The 24,371-nt window shown below is 47.6% G+C and overlaps 1 protein-coding gene across 8 annotated transcripts in view; it reads right to left on the minus strand.

Moving 5' to 3' along the window:
• Positions 1-3,338: 3,338 nt before the first annotated feature.
• LOC147016145 (protein FAM200C-like) overlaps positions 3,339-24,371 on the minus strand; it is a 32,331-nt gene continuing 11,298 nt past the window's right edge. For 4 of the 8 annotated variants that reach the window (XR_015050030.1, XR_015050029.1, XR_015050031.1 and 1 more), the window contains one exon: positions 3,339-11,763. Coding sequence is in view for 5 of the 8 variants with exons in the window: in XM_085848892.1 (XP_085705018.1) it covers positions 6,580-7,182 (603 nt within the window). In the remaining 3 variants the exon portion in view is untranslated. The remainder of the gene's footprint in view (positions 11,764-24,371) is intronic. The other 4 variants (XM_085848891.1, XM_085848893.1, XM_085848890.1 and 1 more) reach the window with 2 other exon arrangements.

Consider the following 24,371-nt stretch of genomic DNA (forward strand, 5'->3'; position numbering starts at 1 on the left):
AGTTGTCGGTGGAGCTGGGAAGAAGAGGACGGAGCTGTGGAGAGGTGGCGGCGGCGAAGGCGATCGAGGGGGTGCTCGCGTCGGAGTCGGGGAGCGGCGGAGGGAGAGGCCGGCGGCGCGACCGAGGTCGAGGTGGAGACGCTCGTCGCGGGACCCGAGACAGGGTGATATCCTCCTCCCCCCCGAGCATCAACAACCCCCTCCTGTTTCCCCCCGCGCTGAGATAGTGCGACAAGGGGGCCCCTTTCCCACCCCCTACCAGACACTGTCCGCGAGGCCCGCGGAGTTGAGGCGCCACCGCCGCTCTGCGTCTCATCATCAGACGGGTAGGCCCGACACGGTCTCGGCCCCAGGCCCGCCTACCCCCCTCATCCTGGAGGGTGGTTCTTTTTCTTTTGCTTTGGGTATCTGTGTTGTCGAAGCCGTCTGTGAAGTAAAATTGTATAAGTGTTGCCGTGTGCTCGGTAGTCGGATAGCTCTGCATTGTATTTCTCTTTTATATTTGCTTTTTGTGTAATATTGTGTTTCTTCTCCTTTTACATGTGCTTTTGGTGTAATTGTATATGTGTGCTTCCCGTTCATCGCGAAATAAATGTGAGTTATGTTGAACTGTTTTCCCGCTTCGCTTCGTCTTTTCTTTCATTGAATCTCCATCTTGCTTCACGTAAAGGGTTGGTCGTGGGCTAAAACGCCCGATAATTAATCGAACCGTCGAGGCCGACGAATAACACCGCTCGGTTATCCCGATAGTACGGAACGGGTCGCTTAAAGTGGCCCGTGTCCGAAGTCGACCTGCGGCGAGGTGCGATCGCCCGGTCTACCCTCCGTGTGGGTACTTAGGTAGGTCGAATTTGGCGAGCAACCCTATCCCACGCGGGGGCCGATTGGCACGATCGTGGTGAGACCGAAAGGTCCACCCGTGACTAGTTCCCGGCGTTAGTCCGAGAGGGTCACGACTGGATTGTCTGTCCGGTGGGCGACGTGCCGCGATTCGAGTTACGTGGCCGTTCGCACGCCGGCGGGCGCGAATCCGCAACAATATATATATATATATATATATATATATATATATATATATATATATATATATATATATATATATATATATATATATATATATATATATTGGAAATGATACCTTGGAAAAAGTAGGCTCCCCATTTGTATGATGACCTGTTCCTGTACACTCTTATTGTTTTAATCTCGCCTTTGGTGAATCTTTCTGTGTTTTCGTTTTCCTCGAACATATATTTCCTCCACGTGTCAGTCTGACAGGATGGTGAAGAGGTTGTGTGTGTGTGCTTGCCACTTGTCCTTGAATTGTGTAGTCTGGCTTTGATTGTCTACTCCACGATATAATCTGTCCAATTGGTGCTTGGCAGGCAGGGCATTGAATTACAAAGTGCAGCATCCCTCAGAAGGACGTTAAGCTGGGTGCCCTACGTGCTAGCATTAGTTGATGAACGACAAGGATCCTACAGTGTGCTGTGAAGGGTGGGTGAGTCATCACCGGTATTTTAAAGAAATTACAAATTCTTGCCCAAATCACCTTTAGCGAACGTGTTTGTGATGAAGTAAATATAAATCATTTTGAAACCCACCTTTAAACAAATGAAACCCACCTTTCTAACGTGTAAACAATCTGTGCTTCCTGAGCGCAGATTTTGATGCGATCGATACACTTTGGTACGTCATGGGTGATGAAGGTTGTGGTCAAGTTTCATCAAAATCCTGTGTTTGGTTCAAGCGATAATGACTGAAGTGTTTACGGACACTGCTCAATCGCAAAAGCTCACCTGATTAAAGTCCAGGTGAGCTCATAATAAAAATTATGAAGGAATATTAAAAGTAAAACAAAATTCACAAGTTGAAAATATCCATATTCAGCAAGCTACAACAGCACGAGTCGTGGTAGGAAGTGAACAGGAAGGAGTAGGTTCACCACACGACACGTGCTCTGTATCTTCGTACATAGCGTAACCAGGGTACAACGTTATAATTAGAGATAAAAGGAAATATGAATAAGAATTATTTTGGATTACCATTGCTTAAAAAAAAACAAACAAAAAAAACGTCTGAACAGTTTAAGATAAAAAGATGTGAAATCAGGGATTTTTTTTAATACATGATTGGCTGTGGTTGATATAATGGCGAGTGCTAAGTTGACCCAGAATGTTCTACTTTTCAGTGGATGATCAGGTCCATTGATTATCTGTACAAGTGTTTAAATTACTGATATCGCAAAGCATATATCCATCCCGTACCAAGTTTAACAGCAGCCGTGACATCCCTTGGACGAGGAAAAGTTCCCCACCTTTGATCAATGTAAAGTAAATTTGTATCAGTTGCTGCAGTTTGTTTTGAAGAAGATGATAACTGAATAAAGTAAATGAAGTTCATAGCACGTCATTTTATAGAGCTCAAATCTTTTTCTTATTCTGACGGGTTTCGAAAATCCCACAAGTTGCTCACAACTTTCCATTCTGCAAAATTCAGGTTAGATTTTAAATGACCGTTATAATTACACTTTTGTTAATTAGTGCACTAACAAATTTCCTTTGCAATATTAGATAAAATGAAAAGGCACAGAAACGGTTTAATTGTATTCATTGTAACAGTTCAGACGTTTTCTCTCTTTGCTGACTCAGTCACAGGTTCGATGAGAACATGAAGCATGGGTAGTAGGTACATGATAACATAGCACTAACTTTTTCTTTTATATACAGCACAACACAAGGGCTGTGCTGTTGATTCCCTCTAAATTAGGGCAGGATTTTGGAATTTGACCATGGTGCCGGCGATAGCCCGCATACTCTTCACAAAGGACACAGTGGGATCTTTAATGTCGAGCAACTAATAACGGCAGGCGGGACGACCAGTTCAATGTCCATCCGAGGGACGGTACATTCATTGATGAATCACCCTGCCCGTGAAACACCAGGATGACAGTTTATAGCTGGTTCTGGATTCTCAAACCCAGGCTAGACGGCTCAGAAGTGATCGTGCATACGTCTAGGCTCGGGCTCGGCCATCCTGCCAGTTTCAATAAGCTACTACCTTAAGACAAGCAGTTACCGGATCCTTCACCACCACACACACACAAATTGCCTTCCTATATCACTGCTCTATCCCACAAGGTACCAACAACGTTTACGTCCACATCTTCAGAGCAAATTCGGAAATGAACTCGCACAAACTCTCTTCAAGAAAGGTAGAAACAAATGTTGAGGGGGAGGGAGGAGGGCTTGGGGGAGCACAATTGATTTCACTCCTGGCGATGAAAATGTTGCTTAAACTATCAAAAGAAAACATCGACAAAAGCAGTGCAAATGACATCATTATAGTTATAGTTTTTATTTTGAGTACAACAAACACTACCCAGGTCTGACTCTTTCACGAGGGACTTGGTGCAATCACAGACCGATTATGCGCAACCAATCAGGAATTTTTATCCTAGTACAAATATCAGGAATACAATGCCATTAAACAATATTGCACGAGTAAATGAGCAACTCAACAGTTCAAACAAGTCACACAAACACAGCTCACCAAACCTTTGGGCCACGTTTTATGCAATTAAAAATTACATAGATAAAGCAAAGTTTAGGTTTTAGAATAATCAGGAAATTAATGCTGCAAAGTTAAGGTTTATTGTTTTTTTTTTAATGAAAAAGTGTATTCTCTCTCTCTCACGCCCCCTGCTGGCCGTTGTTGCATTGGGTGTGGCAAAATGGCAGCTATGTGTGTGCGTGTCGGTGTTCTTTGTCTTTTGGATTGCCCCTTCTGTGTTCCAGAGAGACAGAGACAGAGACAGAGACAGAGACAGAGACAGAGACAGAGACAGAGACAGAGACAGAGACAGAGACAGAGACAGAGAGAGAGAGAGAGAGAGAGAGAGAGAGAGAGAGAGAGAGAGAGAGAGAGAGAGAGAGGGAGAGAGAGAGAGAGAGAGAGAGAGAGAGAGAGAGAGAGAGAGAGAGAGAGAGAGACAGAAAATGAGAATCTATTTTGAGACCTTAGTGATAAGCCTTTTTCCCGTTCTGGGCGGGAGTCATCATGATAAAACGGTTTCCTTTTTACTCTCAGTCATTAATCCTGTGTCTTGCCAGAATATGGACGTTTCAATTTAAATTATATTTATTTTGTTTCGGTCGGTTTAATTATTTTTCCCTTTTCTCTCATCTCCTCAACCCGAGCTTTGGGTAAGACGGAGCTTCTTGACTTTAGGTATGGCGGCGGCTCGTTCGCAGCAAGATTCTGTGTTCGAAGCGTTAACCCGAAAGCATGCTTTAGTTTGTGTCCCCCTGATGTGGTTCCTACTGAAGAAATTGTTTTGGCGGTTGGAGACGTTATCGGTATTGAGCATGTACATGCTACGTCACGTATGAACTAGAAGGCTGTGGTTTCCTTTTCGGATGTACGTTTTCTTCACGATGTCGTGAGTTCCGGGTTTACCAACAGAGTGGTCACTTTGTTATGGCCTCCCCGATGGATGTCCCGGCAATGAAAAGAATTGCCGCCAATGTTCCTCCTTTCGTGTCGAATGAACAACTTGTGTCTGTTTTGTCTTGTTATGGAAAGATCCTTTCAAAATCTCCATGATCCCCCTCGAGTGCCGCCATGACCAAGCAAAGCATGTGATGAGCTTTCGGCGGCAACTTTACACGGTGCTTCCGGACCGTGGGGAGGACACGAGTTTAAAGATTTCATTTAAGATTAAAATCGATAACTATGATTACCAATTATATGCTTCGTCAGCGACTTTGACATGTTTTCTTTGTGGAGCCTTTGGGCATTTAAAAAGATTTTGTCCGAAAGCTTCTTGCTCGAAGTGTGGGGAATCGGGACACGTTGTTATAGATTGTGAAAGAGTTAACGACCCACAACCTCGTATGGTGGGGGAGGTGATGCCCAGTGAATCCAATGTTCCCGCTCATACTGTTCCCTTACATGGTGAGGATGGTTGGGATGATTTTGTCACTGCCAAAAAAAACATAGAGCGTCTGCTCCTCATGACCCCACTCGCGCTCCCAAGGTAGTCGTACTGGATACGGTTGTTCCGGTAATTGAGGAACCTCATGGTCGTGAAAAAACAGGATGGAATGCTTTCGAATGACGAAAATGTACTTCAAAGTGCACAGTGTGGTACGGATGTTTCAAATAGTGGTAAAAAATAAAGTATCTATTGGTGTTGCTGAAGCGTCTGTAGAATGGAGGGAACTATCATCAGTACCAGTTTTTACTGAGACAGGCCAAAATTTCCACCAGATTAAGAAAGGTTAAGGTTAAGATTTCCACCAGGTGAAGAAATCCCAAAGGCATATTTTTTTTCCTTGTTATAGATGCTGGAGGGAATATTACACAAAGTGCGAGTGATGTAAAAAGACTTGTGAAAATTTTTTTTTTCTGGTTTATTTGCAGAGGAATCTGTGTGTAAAGATTGTATTGATGAGATGACAAATTATGTTCCTTCTTTGAGTTGTGGTCAGCGTCAAGCTCTTGAAAAGCTGCTTACCCTGGAGGAACTCAGCATAGCTCTGAATAGCTTTGAACGTGGAAAAGCCGTTTGGGATCGACGGCCTTCCAGTGGAATTTTTCACAGCATTTTGGATCATTTTAGTCCAGAAGTACTGTTGGTTCTGCAAGAAAGTTTACGTTCTGGCATACTGCCTCGCAGCTGCAGAAGAGCCGTGGTTTGTCTTCTCTCAAAAAGCGACAATTTCTGTCGGATCGAGAACTGGCGCCCCATTTCATTTCTGTGTTCAGATTACAAACTCCTTTCCAAATTGTTGGCCAATCGGCTAAAACTCGTTATCAGAACTGTTGTTCACCCTGACCAGAACTACTGTGTTCCAGGGAGATCAATCTCTGATAACATTTTTTTAATGAGATTTGATTGACTGGCCTTAAGGAGAAAGGAGGAGGAGGGTTGGTTTGATTTTCCTTGATGTCAAAAAGGCTTTTGATGGTATTGATCACATTTTTGGGTTTCAAGTGTTGCAAAAGTTTGGTCTCGGTGAAAAGTTTATTGGTTTTGTAAAGTTGTTATGCAACAACATATCTAGTTTGTGTAAAGTAAACGATGGTCGCTGATCGCCCATTCAGGTTCAGAGGGGTGTTCGGCAAGGCTCTCCATTGTCAGGTTCACTGTTTAACCTTTCTCTTGAGCCATTACTCATCAATCTGAGAAACTCTCTTTCCGACTTTGTACCTTCTCCAGAAGAGCATCCTATCATGGTATCTGCATATGCTGATAATTATGTCTGTGTAGTTATTTAAAATAATCAGAATCTAACTACTCTTCTTGGATCCTTACGTAGGTTTCATCTTGCTTCACGTTTGCCATGTAAATGGCAAAATCGTCTAGGCCAGTGGTTCTTAACATTTTGAATCAAAATTCAAGAGTATATTTGTATAATAAGAAGAATAAATTCAATTTTAATTAATACAAAAAAAAATCAAATTGCATCAAAATTCCAAAGTATATTTTGATAAGAAGAAGAATTGGATCTTAATGTGATTTTTGTTCTTGTATTTTTGAGGCGATCTGGGAAATGCGTGGCTTTGTTTTGGCAAGGGTCACACTCGTATCACTTTCGCATGCAAGTCTGCTCCTTTTCTTTGCTTTGATGTCCAGCAGTTTCGAAAATGCATGCTCACAGAGATACGCTGTAACGAAGGCGTGAGGATCTCAAGGGGAATTTTAGCGATGAGAGGATACCCTTCCATTTGGTGGCACCAAAACGTTGAGAATGTTGTTGTGCCGAAGAGTTGTTGTTGAGTCTGGCTCTGCTGAAGTTCAATGAGGTCGTCGAGGTATTGATCATTGACATCTGCCATTGCAACGCCGAAAGTAAATGGCTGTCTCACACATGCTGGGTGTTGTGATTGGTCAGGGAAATATCCATCGCATGACTTTCCCAGCTCATCCAAGTGCGTGGCAATCGCTTGCTTCAGTTCCCTTGGTATAGCAGTGCCTCCAACTTCAGAATCATCTTCAATTCCGCTTACGCACTCGTCCAGTAGCGGAAAGTTCACAAAGTTGTCCTTCTCTGTTCGCCGCTTCCATAACGGTAACTTCTTTCGAAAAGCGCTCAGCTTTTCTTCAGCTTCGATGACATTCACTCCACCGCCCTGCATCTGGCAATTGAGATGGTTGAGTGCGTCGAAGATGTCAGCCATGTACGCCAAGGCTAGGATGAACTTTTATGCTTTGAAATGAGTTGTATGGCGATGCTGGTGCTCTCGCAAAAACAGGGCTAATTCTACACGCAAGGCAAAAACACGCCCCAGTACCTTCACTCGTGATAACCACCGAACGTTAGAGTGATATAGAAGGACTTCGAATTCAGAGCCGATTTCATTGCACAGCTCTTTGAAGATGTGATGATTCAGAGCACTGCTTCGCATGTAATTCACAGTTTCAACGACGATTTTCAGAACATCGGCCAGTTCTGGAGGCAGAGTTTTTGATGACAGCGTGTGTCTGTGCAGGACACAGTGCGTGACGACGTGTGATGCATCAGCCTTCACCAGCGCTCCAAAACCGGAGTTGCACCCCAGCATGGCTGGAGCCCCGTCCGAGCAAACTGCAGACACCATGTTCCACGAAAGACCGTTGCTTCTGGAGAAGTCGTCCACAAGTTTCTTCACGTCAGCTGCTTTAGTCGTTGTTGTGAGAGGCTTGCAGAACAGAAACTCTTCCGTGATCTCGTCTCCCTTGACATAACGCACAAATACGATGAGCTGGCTCAAATTAGAAACGTCGGTGGTCTCGTTGAGTTGAAGGCTGAATTTTGTTGGACTCGTCACTATATTTGCAACTTCCTGGGCGAGGATATCATCGCTAATGTCATCGATTCTGCTGCTGATGGTGTCATTTGAGAGTGGAACAAGAGACAACTTTTCTTCAGCAGCTTTTCCAAGCATGATGTTGGCCATCTTCAATGCGGCCGGTTTGATGAGTGTTTCGCCAACGGTGTGTGGTTTGCCCTGTTTTGCGATTAGCCAAAATCTAATCAATTCGTCCTCATCAGAAGAATTTTTTTTAAAAAAACCCGTCCACCAGCTTTCATCTGAAGCTGTCCTTAACGTAGAGATATCCTGCTCACAGACAAACAGACAAACAAAGACAGACAGGGGTGAAAACATAATCTCCATCCACCTTCAGTGGCAGAGGTAATAAATGTGCTACCATGTGGGCACGCCCTAATCCCAAGGGAGTTTCCACCTGCTGAAATATGATGCCAGTGGATCGTGGCAAGGGCATCGATGGTACTAGAGACATCACAGTTGCGTGAACGAAGCAAGTGAGACAGCTCTCAGTTTTCATCACCAAAATTGGTGGACAACATTTAAGATGGTGCTTCACCAAGGTGTTTATCTGCACCTGGAGTGTGAAGAGCAAGAATGAAACAAATGACATTTTTCTGCGGCATCTTATTATAGTAGGGAAGCGGGGGCTGGGTGAATGGCTCAAGCTAATTTCAGTCAATTCCATGGTCATTTGAGCTTCGAGCAAGCAGACATTCCAATCATGTATTTTTATTATTGATACAGAAATCTTGGCTCAAAGAGGAGCGAAAAAAAAAATTGTAGGATTAATGGCTGGAAGTAAAGGAGCAGAAGACATTTAAGGGAGCTTCGAAGACAACAGGAGGGAGTGAGAGCAAGCATGATGTGACGATGAGCAGCACTTCTGAAAGACTGGAGGGAAGGGAGAAAGGATGCCAGTTCAACAGACAAGGGAAGGAAGGAATGGAGGTGAGGATTCAACTTAGAATTGGGGAGGGAAACGAGGTGTTGGATTCTGAAAGAACGTGCAATAACACGGAAAGCCTTGGACTCGATCATATCCGATGGTGCAAGATGGGAAGAAGCTTCATCAGTCCAAAGTGAGAACCCATAATCCAAGATACTTTGGATGAAGACTGTATACACTGTAATCAGCTCTGAGGAACAGAAAATGGACTTCTTCATACTGTTTTCAATTTTCAATTTTTTTATACTGATCGGATGTGGCGTTCTCCATATGCAATTATGAGGTCATAACGAGGGCACCTATGACATCATAAAAAAATCCCTTATTCCCCATGAAGAGTACTTGCTATGTGCCAAGTTTCAATTATTTCCTTGGTGCAGTTTTAGAGATACAGAAGTCCAAAGTTTTTCCAATATGGCTGCCACACCACGTGACCCATGACGTCATAATCATTAAAACATTCTCCATGAGTAGTGACACCAATGGTGAAAATTTCATCTCAATCCCACAAGCAGTTACAGAGAAAAACATTAAAGTTCTGTGCAGACAAACAAACAGAGACAGACAGACAGACAGACAAACAGACAAACAAGAAGAAGGCGTCGTGCAGAGCACGATACTTGCAAAATCCAGAAAACAAATTTGACCTCAAAAATAATTGGTGGTTAAATTCAATGACCAAATGTGCAACTCCTCTTCAAATTTCAAGTCAATCGGATGAAAATTTAGGATTTTAGAAATACCACCTAAGTTGTTGTGTTGACCTTTGGCCTATGTTGACCTTTTGACCTCAAAAACAATAGGCTTCTTTCTTATGACAAACTGTACCATGTGGTGAAATTTCGTGAAGATCGGTTGAAAATTGTGACCTGTAGGCGACAAACAGACGGACAGACAGAATAACAAAATCGACTAACCAATATACTTGAAAAAAATCTTCGATTTTGCAATTAATAAACAGACCAAATGCAATACCCTCTCCTTTGGCAAGGGTAATGAAGGGAAAAAGAACCTGCACAAAGATGCGATTAAGGTGATAGAGGTGTGTGCCATCCCTCTTCCACTCTCTATTCCAATGAGCATCGTTGGCTGCAGGTGCAGTGAATGCAACGTGAAGCCTGATGCGCATAGGCGCAGCAGACTAGCCAGGTTGTCGGTAGGACAATGGCTGCCCTCGATATCCATAATGAACACAGCTGTCTGCAGATGCTGCACAGTGATGCCTAAATTGGTGCCACCACAGACTTCCATGGGCAGATTTATCCACTGTGTGGTGCTGCCCAGGCTGATCTACAGGTGCGGTTTGATATCTGAGTGCCCTTCTCCGAGCCTTAGCCTAAAGGGGCTTCCCCCAGGGATCCATTACCCTGGAAAAGGGACCCACACCCGGTACTCACATAGAGCAGGGATGTCACTCCCTGAGGTAGCTGAAAAACAGCTACCCTGTCTTCGTTATGACATCAATTGCATATGCAGAACGCTACATCCGATCAGTATAAAAATTTGAGGGTCATCGAGGTATAAATTGGTCCACAAAAAACAAAATTGCCGATGTCATCGGTCACATGATTCAGTGGCCATATTGTTTAAAAAAAAAACAAAAAAAGATTAAATAAACCTTCAAAAATCTTCTCTGAAATGGCTGAACAGATTGAGGTGAAACTTTATAAGTATGACCGCCTATCCATGAGGAACAAAACATACGTTCACACATATGACGTCATGGGTCACTTGGTTTGGCAGCTATATTGGATTTACTCTAAAACTGATTTAAAAAAAATCTTCTCCAGATCTGTCCAGCCAATCGAGGGGAAACTTCACAAAAATGCTCCCCAAGCCTTGGGGATACCAGGGTATTCACGAATAATTGATGTCACATGGTCGAGCAGCCACATTAGATAAAGCGAAAATCTTTTTAAAATTCTCTTGAACTACTTCATCACTTGAGATGAAACTACACAATTATGATCGAGTCGGAATGGGGAATATGTTTTAAATTTCAACTTGATCGGACACATGGTGTAGCAGCCAGAATTATTTATTTATAATCTGGGGGTTTTTTGGAATACCTTTTTTTAATGAGGCTCATTTTGCTGCATCTGGATGGGTTTGAGGGTCACGTTGCAGCTGAAACCCGAATCCTATCCAGGTTCCTCCTGATGACTCCATCTTTGCTTTTTGCTTGATGGGGATTGCTCCAATGCAAGACAATGCAAGATTTGAATTGAATTTATTTTAATCCCATTCTGAATTCATTTGGATAATAATCAACTTCATGGGTCAGGGTCAGGTGTCCAATCAAAGTGGAGTTGCAAAGTGGGACATCTTGGTACCCGGTCATCAGTTATAAAGTGGCAGTTCTAGTTATGTCTATTATTAATTACATAACACACCAGTACACAAAATAAGTCCTGGCGAGGGTCTACAATCTCCGATTGCTCTTTTTCGTGTTCAAGTGTCGTTTCATTCTTATCATCGCTTCATTTGCAACAGTCATCTTTGCCTTATCGTTCAGCAGTTTTGGTTCTTGACCACCAGCACCTTCAGGATCAGCAATTGTGGAAGGTTGTAGGTCTCCATCTGTGCATCAGTTGCCACATGGGTCCATTTATCATCACTTGAAGTCATTTAAACATCTGTGGTCTGTACAAACACAACACTTGTTGGTGAAAGGGACAGTCACCTTTAAGGACTTCTTACACCTGGAAAATATACAACAAAGGTTCCCAAAGTGATACTGATGTGCCCGAATGAGGTCAAGTGCATTCCAGCATTTGTTAATTTAATTCATTGAACTGTTTACAAAAATGTTTTTGTTTTATTCTTAATATGACATCAGTCTTCTCTTTTAAAAAAAAAAAAATTAGAAAAGCAATCTGGATTCAGATCGACTGGACTGTCTGGACACAGCCATATGATACGAGAGTGTTCATAGAACACCTTACCCCGTGCAGACTTGAGAAGGGTCTTTTCAACTCTTGCTTTGCATTTCCTTGCACATTCTACAAGGTAAAACAGAAAGGATGAGATGGTCTTTTTTGTTATTCTGTAAATTTTTTATTGGACCCCAGAATGACATAAAACTGGTTTAATACTGTGTAGAAAATGCAAGAACAAGTTCATTACAAAAAATAAAATGCGAATTATCAATGTGAAAGTTACAGCAAAAAAGATAAATAAATAAATTTTGTAGCCAAAAATGAAAAATATCCAGCCTACTCCTTTGACATATCCAGCCTGTTCACGAATGTTCCTCTCCAAGAAACCATCAATCGATGTACGGTGTTGTGGAATTTTTGTTGTTGACCGACTCGGTGTAAATCCTATTTACGTTATTGTCTCTTTAAACACTCAAATCATCCACTGTCCACAAGGAAAAGTACATTTCGTCAGAGAACATTTATTTTGTGGTACCACGGAGTTCAAAGCACCGAGATATAAACATCCCAATGATTTGCACGAAGCTAAGATTACATTTCCTGGCATTTATATGCTTTTATGGGAGTGGAGGGGTCTGATAAGCATTAGGCAAAAGAACTCTAATTGCAATACGTGTCAACTGGGTGAAAGAGAATGACGTAATCATGGCAAAAGTTGCAGTGTTATCAACCAGACCACCCTGTCTCATAGCAAGACATTCCTTTTATCAACATTTAGGTCAAAAGACTCTTGGGTAAAGGGAAACATAACTGACAGCCAATTCGACTATAGCATAAAAAACCAGCAACAATTATAATTGAGAGTACATGAATATAATTATTTTTCTTCCCCAACGGCATCGCTGTTTCATGGCAACCTTGAACCATGCTGTATCTCTGAAGTGGTCTTTGTGGAACTCATGAACATGGCCACATGAGCAATGGAGTTCAGCTTCAATGACAATATTGTTGTGGTTGACCAAATTCGCAAACCACCATTCAGGTCCCTTAGGTGAGATATCTCGGTAAGTATATGTGTAGTTAGGCCCAAACCCGTTGTCTAGAGGGAATAAATGTCATTCATGAGGGCTGCGACTCTTCAGGATAGCCGTTTTTCTTTTACTATCTTTATTTTGGACCAACCGCCATTATTACCACCACCAACCACGTCTCAACAGCCATCACAACAACAACCACCAACCACAACGCCGCTTCACCACAACCGCCACGACCTTTACCGTCACAACTCGCCACCATCGCATCACCGTCATCTCGCGCCACTCGTGGGCACCGATGCTGGACTCGTGTAGGGCGCGCACCGTGCAGCGTGTTCAAAAGCATCGCGGACTTTCCGAAGAAAAACGGATCAAAAACGACTCACGCCCACTTTTGTTCCGTCCAATCGGTGAGCGAGGGGCGGTTTGGCCCCGCCTCCAGGGCGTTGGAGGGCGGTCGCTATATGCAAATTCATGGATCAAAAAGCATTCACGCCCACTTTTCCTCGGGCCAATGGGGAGCCAGCAAGAGAGGTGAAAGGTCGGAGGCAGAGGGTCAAAGATGAAGGAGCGAGGCCACGGGGGATATAAGGGGCCGCGTTCGTCAGTCGAGGGAGTTGAGTTCGCAGGAGGAAGAGTTCGGAGTTGGAAGTGGAGAAGAGAGCAGTTCGCAGTTAGCAGTTCGCAGTTAGGAGTTCAGTGCAGTTGGGAGTTCGCGGAGTCGGAGTGAAGAGGACGGAGCTGTGGAGAGGCGGCGGCGGCGAAGGCGGACGAGGGGGTGCTCGCGTCGGATTCGGGGAACTGTGGAGAGAAAGGCCAGCGGCGCGACCGAGGTCATGGTGGAGACGCTCGTCGCGGGACCCGCGATTTTGTGAAATCCTCCTTTCCCCGAGCATCAGCAACCCCCTCCTGTTTCCCCCCGCGCTGAGATAGTGCGACAAAAGGGGGCCCCCTTCCCACCCCCTACCAGACACTGTCCGCGAGGCCCGCGGAGTTGAGGCACCACCGCCGCTCCGCGTCTCATCATCAGACGGGTAGGCCCGACACGGTCTCGGCCCCAGGCCCGCCTACCCCCTCATCCTGGAGGGTGGTTCTCTTTTCTTTTGCTTTGGGAATATGTGTTGTCGGCGCCGTCTGTGAAGTAAAATTGTACAAGTGTTGCCGTGTGCTCGCGTAGTCGGTATTAGATCTGCATTGTTGCATTTGCTTTTTGTCTTCTTCTTTTCCATGTGCTTTTGGTGGAATTGTATATGTGTGCTTTCCGTTCATCACGAAATAAATGTGCTTATTATTGAACTGTTTTCCCGCTTCGCTTCGTCATTTCTTTCATTGAATCCCCATCTTGCTTCACGTAAAGGGTTGGTCGAGGGCTAAGAAGCCCGATAATTAATCGAACCGTCGAGGCCGACGAATAACACCGCTCGGTTATCCCGATAGTACGGAACGGGTCGCTTAAAGTGGCCCGTGTCCGAAGTCGACCTGCGGCGAGGTGCGATCGCCCGGTCTACCCTCCGTGTGGGTACTTAGGTAGGTCGAATTTGGCGAGCAACCCTATCCCACGCGGGGGCCGATTGGCTCGATCGCGGTGAGACCGAAAGGTCCACCCGTGACTGGTTCCCGGCGTTAGTCCGAGAGGGTCACGACTGGATTGTCCGTCCGGTGGGCGACGTGCCGCGATTCGAGTTACGTGGCCGTTCGCACGCCGGCGGGCGCGAATCCGCGACAATATTATACGCAAGTAGACCGAGTAGCAATGGGATCACCATTAGGTCCACCGCTTGCAAACATGTTTTTTTTTTTTTCATTGAAGCGTGTTTTTCCATGAATCGAACATGAACCTTAGACCAACGGTTAAACGACTGAGATGTGGACAACACGTTTGCAATCTTCAATATTCCTACCACCTGCACAGACTTCCTCGTACGTCTCGATGATCTCCATCCTGCATTAAAGTTTACGTTTGAGACCGAGCAGTCAAACGTACTTCCCTTCCTAGATGTGTTGGTCGAGAACACCGAGGATGGATTATTGATGACAATCTACCGCAAGGCTACCTTCACTGGGCAGTACACACGGTGGAACTCCTTTAGCTCAACACACTACAATATCGCCCTGATGAATACCCTTGTTAATAGAGTGTGGACCACATGTTCACCCTGTTGACTTGCTGCTGAAATTGAGCGACTCATGTGTGAGTTCATACAGCACAAAACTGCCACTCGGTCTGAGGACAATGTATATGGACCAGAAAAGTGTCTGCTTTATCTTAAGCTGCCATGGAGAGGTAAAAATCTCTAAAAAGTTTGAACAACAGGTGAAACGGTTAGTTTCACAATGTTACAACCCTGTTGCAACGAGAGTGATTTTTACAACCCACAACTTGCTCCCCTCAGTTCAGAAAGATGTGCTCCCTACCACAAAACTGAACAATGTTACTTACGAATTTCAGTGCCAGTGTGATTCCAGGCATATAGGTCGCACATCACTCAGACTGGAGGATCAGATCAAGCAGCACATTCCACTTGACAATCGCAAACAACTTGGAGACTGGGCATACACAACCATCCCGTACATGTAAGAACCCAAAAAGAATGCCTGCTCAAAATGATTCTGCCATTGGTCAGCACTTCCTGAACAATCCCGAATGTGCCCAGGACTATCACGCTTAATGGTTCCAGATTGTGGCACGTGTGCATACTGAAGCACATTTTCGTGTTCTTGAAACCACATTTATCCACACACGAGCTCCTGTTCTTTGCAAACAAAAAGAGTTTGTGCAAACACTGCATCTGCTCCGAACTGGATCCACAGAAACATGGGAGATCACGGGTTCTCTCAGTGCCTCAAAGCCATGATGTGTATGTTCGTGTCAGTAACAGTGCAAAGAACCAATCCCAAACTGTCTGAACAAATAAATTGTTTCATTTCATGTCTGCATATAAGCCTGGTGTTGGCTTAGTGGTTAGGGTGGCGGCTTGGGATCCCAGTGTCCTGAGTTCAAGCCCCTTTGGCTGCTGAATTAACACCAGGGGGTTGACTCAGCCTGTCATCCTTCCGAGGTCGGCGAAATGAGTGCCAGTGTAGTGGTCCCGGTGTATGCCCTGGTTAGAATAGGTGTACCATATCCCTGTGTGTCGTAAGAGGCGACCAGGGTTGGCGTCAGGAAGGGCATCCGGCCATAAAACATTGCCTCACAAAAAGCCAAACCCCTGCACAGCAGGGAAAAATGGCTGTAAAAACAGTCATTTATTTATTTTATATTTCATGTCTGCATATCCAGTATTCTTGCATGTGTTCTGACGAACTGCAAGACGAAAAGCTTTGACAATGTCTGTTCTTTTTCTGCTATTTTTAAATAAATAAAGAAATAAAAAAATGCAGGTGAGCAACCCGAGACAATGGGGAAGCACGCACGGTTCGTTATTACTTACAATGTGTAAACATACCCCGCCAGTATAATTACACATATACATATATGTGTGTGTGTGTGTATATATATATATATATATATATATATATATATATATATATATATATATATATATATATATATATATATATATATATATATATATATATATATCTATCAGTTGTTTAAAACCCAACAAATTATTCCATGATGCAAGATGGCATTTCCAATGGGGGAATGAGGACGCAACAAACGGGATACATTTCACACAAGCACATTTATTATAACACACACGTATTCAGAAGCAAGGCAGTCATGCAATGTACAAGAAACAAATAGAAAGCATTACCACCGAATACGAGCAATGTGCAGTCACTTACACAGGTCTACTTATAGGGACACGGCGCCACAGCAGTCATACAAAAGCAAAAGAAAGACCTCCCCATAGGCAGGGAGATGGACAGGGTCCGCGGACCTTTATGGCCGTGAGCTTTGGCTGACCGAATAGGCCCACGAGACCGATGCAGGTTACCTGCCCCCCCCTCGCTGGTCGGCGAGTCGTGACGCCCCGTCCCCACGGCAGCTAACGTGGCCGCGCCTGATTCCGGGCCTCCCACGTGGCCGGCAAGCTCTCTCCGGCGCTCGGCGCCCAGACGCGCAGGTTCGCACCACACAGCCGGCATCTCTGATGTGTCGCCCGGACTCGTCACCGGCCCGCGCCTCCAACAACAGGTCGCCCCACAGGACCACCGGGAGACAGGGGAAGAAATCATGCACCACAGGGAGAATGCTGGAGCATGAACCAAGAAGAAGAGAAAAGCCCCAAGAGGTGGACCAGTGCCAACGAGACACACAGACAGACAGACAGACAGAGAGAGAGAGCCTCGCGTGCGGTCCGCCTGAAATAGCGCGGGGCTCCGCCCTTCGCTCCACCCCGTTTTCAGCTCCACCTTCTTTCGAGAAGCTTCTTCCAAAGAGGGGTTCCTCCCCTTTTTCCGCCCCACGCTGTGCATCCACCAATCGGGAGCGAGCGCCTCGCCGCTTCTCGTGCCAGCCTTGGCGCCACAGAGAGGTGCAAAAACCCGCGCACTAGCGCAGCTTTCCTTGTCTGCGTTTTCACTCCGCGTGTTCTGTCGGTCCAAAATAACGATAGAGAAAGAAAAACACTATCTCAAAGGGGCGCTGCCCGGTGGACACGAAGAATACCCTGTAAACAACGGTGGGGAAACCTATCTAACACCAACTTAGCGGCATAAACTAATCTGAGGTCCTTTATGATGTATTGCGAATTTCCACAGCCGTAACAATATATATATATATATATATATATATATATATATATATATATATATATATATATATATATATATATATATATATATATATATATATATATATATATATATATATATATATATATATATATATATATATATATTATGGCGGACCCGGGGTAGGGGGTGAGAAGGCCACGAGGGAAGGGGGGGGAACTACCTCAGGTTCCCACCAGACTCTCCAGAATCGCAGGCCATCGCACACGGATAACTCTGACGCAGCAGGTCGCTAATCGACGGTGAACGCCAATAACTCAATCATGTGACTTAGGGTCCTCCATCTTATGAATACCGGTTATCTAATGGTCACGTGATTTAATTACTGGGGTTCACACCCTCGGTTTGACTTGTTCAAACCAGATCACATGCAGCTGAGTGTAACTGCCCAAGGACGTCGCGGCTAGAAAAACAAACAGATCGTTGGGTGATAACGTCCCGGCTAAGCTAGGATACGGATCATGCTGGACCAATTAAGGAAAAGACGAAAACGAGCTGGGAACATTTCTATACAAAGCATATATTTACAATTAGCGAGGAAAGGTATGTGGCATGTGAATGTGGTTTTTTGGTATGTACAGCAGGGATAGCAAGGAATTTGTGGGGTGCGACAAAAGGCAAGCAACTTACAAAAGCAGACACAGAGCAGACTTATCCCGTCAGAACTTCTACAATCTTAACTTATGCTAAGACAGGTGCCATCACATACACACAAACAAACACAACCCCAATGAAGATTAGATTGCCAGAAAGACAGAGCAGATGAGGACTAACGGCCTCACAATATCTGGTGAGGACCAACGGCCTCGCTCCACACTGGTCCAAGATGCAGCGACGGGCAGATATCGAGGAGCGGTGAAGAGGGCAGAGAGAGGCGAAGGAGGGGCGAGGCAAACAGGCAAAGACAAAGGTGAGGCGGGCAGGCGAAAAAGGAGGGGAAGAGAGCAGACGGCTTCGCGATCCGCCTTTTAAAAGCCCCGGGCGAAGGGTGGGGTGACGGCCCGAAGCGACACGCCGTGACCTGAATCTCGCTTCCTTATTGGGCCACGGCGGTCATATCCCCACCCTGCCAGGCTCCGAGGGCCTGAAGCGGTCTCATGCGAAATGACTGCCTGGGGATCACTATGTTGGGTGCCTTTGCAGAACGGCAACAATATATATATACATATATATATATATATATATATATATATATATATATATATATATATATATATATATATATATATATATATATATATATATATATATATATATATATATATATTGTTGCGGTATTCGCGCCCGCCGGCGTGCGAACGGCCACGTAACTCGAATCGCGGCACGTCGCCCACCGGACGGACAATCCAGTCGTGACCCTCTCGGACTAACGCCGGGAACCAGTCACGGGTGGACCTTTCGGTCTCACCGCGATCGAGCCAATCAGCCCCCGCGTGGGATAGGGTTGCTCGCCAAATTCGACCTACCTAAGTACCCACGCGGAGGGTAGACCGGGCGATCGTACCTCGCCGCAGGTCGACTTCGGACACGGGCCACTTAAGCGACCCGTTCCGTACTATCAGAATAACCGAGCGGTGTTATCGTCGACCTCGACGGTTCGATTAATTATCGGGCGTACTCAGCCCACTACCAACCCTTTACGTGAAGCAAGATGAGGGTTCAATGGGGGAAAAGACGAAGCGAAGCGGGAGAACAGTTCAACAAGAAAGCACATTTATTCGCGGCACACGGGAAGGACACAAATACAATTCCACCAAAAGCACACAAAAAAAAGAAAACACAATTCCCATTACACAAAAAGCAAATATAAAAGCGAAAACAATGCAGAGCTAATACCGACTACCGAGCACACGGCAACACTTATACAATTCTACTTCACAGACGGCGCCGACAACACATACCCAAAACCAAGGAAAAGAAATCCCCCAAGAATGAGGCAGGCCTGAGGCCGAGACCGGGTCGCGCCTACCCGTCTGGTGATGAGACGCGGAGCGGCGATGGCGCCGCACTCCGCGGGCCTCGCGGACAGTGCCTGGCAGGGGGTGGGAAAAGGGGCCCCCTTGGTCGCACTATCTCAGCGCGGGGGGAAACAGGAGGGGGTTGCTGATGCTCGGGGTATAGAGGATCTTTATTATCCCTGGTGTGCGTCTCCACCTCGGCCAGGTCGCGCTGCCGGCCTTCCTCGGGCGTGCAGCTCCCGGCACCGTCGCGAGCACCCCCTCGTCTGCCTTCGCCGCTGCCGCCTCTCCGCCTCTGGACTCTCCACCCTGGACTCTTCTTTGGGCTCCCCTCGTTCGACTCTCTTCAGCTTCTCCAGCTACTGCAGGCTTCGGCCTCCAGACTTCCACACTCGTCCCGTCCTTTCCGACTCCTTCTCGTTTTGCTGACTGACGAGCGCCGTCCTTTTATCCCCCGTAGCTTCGCCTTTGACCCCACCCCTTTGACCTTTCACCCCGCCCCCCATTGGCCCGAGAAAAAGTGGGCGCGAAGGCTTTCTGATCCACAAATGTGCATATATCGATCATCCTGGAGGCGGGGCCAAATCGCCCCTCGCTCACCGATTGGACGGCAAAAAGTGGGCGTGTGTCGTTTTTGATCCGTTTTTGAAGCACAAAATCCGTGATTTTGTACACGCTGTTCGACGCGCGCTCTGCACGAATCCAACACTGGTACCCACAGCGGGGCAAGAACGGTGGCGCTGCTATGGTTGCGAGGTGTGACGGGAAGGTCGTGGCGGTTGTGGTGAAGCGGCGTTGTGGTTGGTGGTTGATGTTGTGGTTGTGGTGGTAATCATGGCGGTTGGTCCAAAATAAAGATAGTAAAAGAAAAACGGCTATCCTGAAGAGTCGCAGCTCGCATAAATGACATGTATTCCCACTAGACAACGGGTTTGGGCCTAACTACACATGCACTTACCGAGATACCTCACCTAAGGGACCTGAATGGTGGTTTGCGAATTTGGTAACCACAACACTACCCCCTTCCCTTTTTACAGACTCGTCCCGAGTCGTCAAATTTTCGTGTGCCATCATGTGTAGTTTTCCCCTAGTACATTTTACCTACGGATCCCTGAGTGCGACATTCATGGTATTCGTGTCCCCAAAATAAATAACCTGAGGGCTGCGTAACTACCTAAACAAACTCACTCACACGGACGACTTAAATAAAATTGCCGGCGCTAGACAGACATGCCGGGGGGCGCACTCATATTTACAGTACATCTTACCTTAACTTACAAATTTTACACTAAACCATGGCCCAGGATCATTGAACTCTGCAAAAGAAAAGCAGTTAGCAGGGAGCCAGGCTGCTCGCATGCAGTCTCTGGCTCAAAACAATGCAGGTGACAGGGAACGTGGCTGGCTGCTCACACGCAGTCCAAGGCCTTCCCTTTTGAACTGAACGCAGTGAACCACAACGGTGCATGGGCTGCACAAACGTAGTCTCCGTGCCAGCTCAAGTGGCACACGCAATGAGCACAACGAATGGATGGATGGACACAAACACGGTGCACGGGCCGCCACTGCAGGCCCGTGTTGTAGCTGCCAACAGGGCAGTTCTCGCAGCTTGCAAACTGTTGCTTTCTGATCCTGGCGCACATGGAAATGAACAGGGGGGGGCAAAGCAAAAATTGAACGGGGCTGGTGAACGTGGGCAGTGGGCATGGCATGGCAAAGGTGAGCAGGCAATCACAGCCTGCAGAAGAAGGCCGCTGCAGGCAAACTCAGCCCGCAGAACCAGGCCGTTGCAGGCAAACACAGCCGGCAGATGAACTGGCCGGCACAGGCCTTGAAGAAAAACAGCCAGCAGATGAACTGGCCGGCACAGGCCTTGCAGCACAGCAGCTGCAGACGATCCAGCCGGCACAGGCCTTGCAGCACAGCGGCTGCAGACGAAGTTGGCCGGCCTCCGCCTTGAAGCAAAACACGGCCAGCCGATGAAGTTGGCCAGCTCTTGCCGTTCAGTGGAGGTTGGTGGAGGGAGTGCGGTGGTGCTAGCCACTTGGAAGGCGGGCTCGGACCTACCTACCTGTCTCCCTCCCACCTATCGCCTTTGCCTGTCACTGTACATACCCACTCCCTTAATTTGTCAAACCCCAATTTAGCCCCAACTTATTTTTTTGTTGTTTTTATTTTTACTTCCCCACTATAAATCGTCCCCTAACCCCCTTTATCGTCCTTGTTCGGCTAACCTATCCTGTCACCTAGCCTACTCCCAACCCCTACGTTCCCTTCCCGGAGGGGAATAAGGGAGAGCTAACGTCCTGTGTCGAGGCCCAACGAAGCCTCAGAATGGCCTCCCCAGAGTTCGGCGATCTATAACCAAAGTGGGTCCAGCGGCCCACAACGACAGCGAGGGGATGGATGGTGCGGAGGGGTACATCTCCTAATCTACCCTAACCATTTAACTGTTAAACTACCCCGGGGCTTTCAACAAGCGCCTCTCGCTTAAACTATTGGTTCTAACAACCCAGATTCCCGTCGCCTGTGTTGGTGTCCTCACAATTTCGGGCCTCGCCCCCCAATTTTCTCTCCGTGCCCTCACACGGTCTCCTGGCTGGGACACGTGGCTCCCTTTGGCAGGCACGACCCTCTGCCGATTCTCCCGCTATGGCACCCCCGGGCACTACACTGCCTCCGAGCCTACCAGCTCCCTAACACCGGGGAGTGCCCCCTATGGCACCTCCCCTGAAACGCACATGTGGCAGGCTGGCTTCCCAGGCCCCTTTCCGAGGGTCACCCATGCCCACAACACTGCCCACGCGGCTAGTGGCGCCCCGGGCCCCCGCACCAAGCAGGCGCACCCGTGCCCACTACGCTATCCCGGCCCCCCATGGGCCCTTGGCCTACCGCGGCCGACTAGCCTGGTGCCCGGGGTACCCACTCAGCGATACTCACCTTTCGCAGCCACGCTCCCAAGCCCGTCAACAGGGCTCCTGCACCCCTCCAAATGGGTCTCGAGCCTACTTTCCCACCAACAACAAAACGACCTCCATTTTTCAATTTGACTAACCCCCTAACTCACTTTATACTGACCCCGGGGTCCCTTGGGCGGGAGTCACTCCTCCCCCCAATCACTCATCGCACCATGCATTCCCCATTCACTCCATACACACAGACCCGCTGGCCTCACTCACTCACCATGTACTCACCTCACAACTCTCCAACTCTTCAACACACATACCACTGAACTCTGCCATCCTTCTAACTACATCCCCTAACTAACTCGTGCTCCCACGTCATCCCTTAAACTACAGCACGTTCCTTTTAACACTACGTAGCTAAGCTACGTCCCCTCTACACATTCACAAGTCTGTCTCTGTCTCCAATGTCCCAAAAATCAATTTCCCAAGGGGGGGGGGGAATTTCCTCCCTTCCTAAATCTCGCTATAATCCCTCTAACTAATCCATTCCACGGACTCCATGAGGACTTACCCCTGCCCCATGAAGTCGGTCTAGCTAAGCTAACCCTTCCCCCTAACTAGTTTCCATCCTGTGCCCAGGGTAAGGGGGTCTTTCACCCCTTGCCCAGGAATCCTGTACACCCGAAAGTGAGGCTTGCTTTTTTTTTTTTTTCCATGCGCAGCACCTGCGCGGCAACTCAGAGCTCGCGCACTTTGCACCTGCCCGTGACGTCATGCAGCTGCACGTGTTCCTCGTCCCTCCTTGGACGGGACCATCCGGCAGAGATACCCCTCCTGCCGGATTCCAACCACACGTGCAGCCATGACGTCACCGTGCGCATAAAAAAAAGACGTCTCGAGGAGTTCCCCACGCGAACACATGTGCTTTGCCCGTTGGAGCTTAACACACACGATCGCGTGGAGAACCCGTCCGGTCCAAATCCATTTACCTGCCTAAACTTTGTCCGTCCGCGGGATCGGCAAATCCACCGCGTGCGTTTCCGGACCGGGACTTCACTCTCGCAAGCGAGCACGTGGTGGTCTCGTGCGTTGCACAGCACGAACCGCGTGCTCACTGCTGGGTGAACCCGGCACGGTCCCCGAAACAACCACAGCCGCTACTCGGCTTTCGTTCCTCCCATGTCGCCGTCGTCGCCATTCGACCCACGCACACCTGCGTGTTACGACGCACACAGTCCACTCCATCACATTCACACGGGGAGAAGCTGCTGCGTGCTCCCGCATGCCAACCGACATCTCCCTCTCATACCGCTCTCTCACACACACGGTCTCCCTGGCACACAGCGACCTTGCACACGGCCGTTCACTCACGCGTGCCTCACTACTCACACAAACCATACTACTCACACGTGGTGCTCCATTCACTCGCGCGGGGGCACTCACCCGCGGTGCCTCACCCACACACGCGAGGGCACTCAACCGCTGTGCCTCATCCACACACCGTGCCTCCTCCGCACACGCGGGGAACTCACCCGCGGTACCTCACTCATACACACGGCGACACTCACACACGCGGTCTCTTCCACACAACGTCCCTCACTCATACGCGGGGGCACTCAGCCGCGGTGCCTCATCCACACACCGTGCCTCACTCATACACGCGGGGGCACTTAACCGCGGTGCCTCATCCACACACGCGGGGGCACTCACCCGCGGTTCCTCACTCATACTGGCCGTTTCACTCACACACACGGCCTCTTCCACACACGGTGCCTCACCCACACACGGCGTGCTGGGAAGCACGTACCCTGGCACCATCGCCACCACACCACTCACACACGGGGTCGCTTCCACACACGGGGACGCACTCACACCTTGCACCACACACACCGGGACAACCACACTGGGGATTTGTGTCCCCACAAGGGTCTCCGGGGCCTCTATACCCCCCAAGCTCTCCGTGCACCTGTCCACAGCACTCGTCCCCTCAACCCCGCAAAACGCGACCGAACTCACCTGGTCGTGACTCACCTCAAGGGGGCATACTCCCTCCCCTCGTTCCTGGAGGAGGTCATCCAGGTGCTCGCACTGGG

The sequence above is a fragment of the Eptatretus burgeri genome, chromosome 12, assembly GCF_056783735.1.
Source record: "Eptatretus burgeri isolate ZD-2024b chromosome 12, Ebu_testis_v1, whole genome shotgun sequence".
Taxonomy (NCBI): Eukaryota; Metazoa; Chordata; class Myxini; order Myxiniformes; family Myxinidae; genus Eptatretus; species Eptatretus burgeri.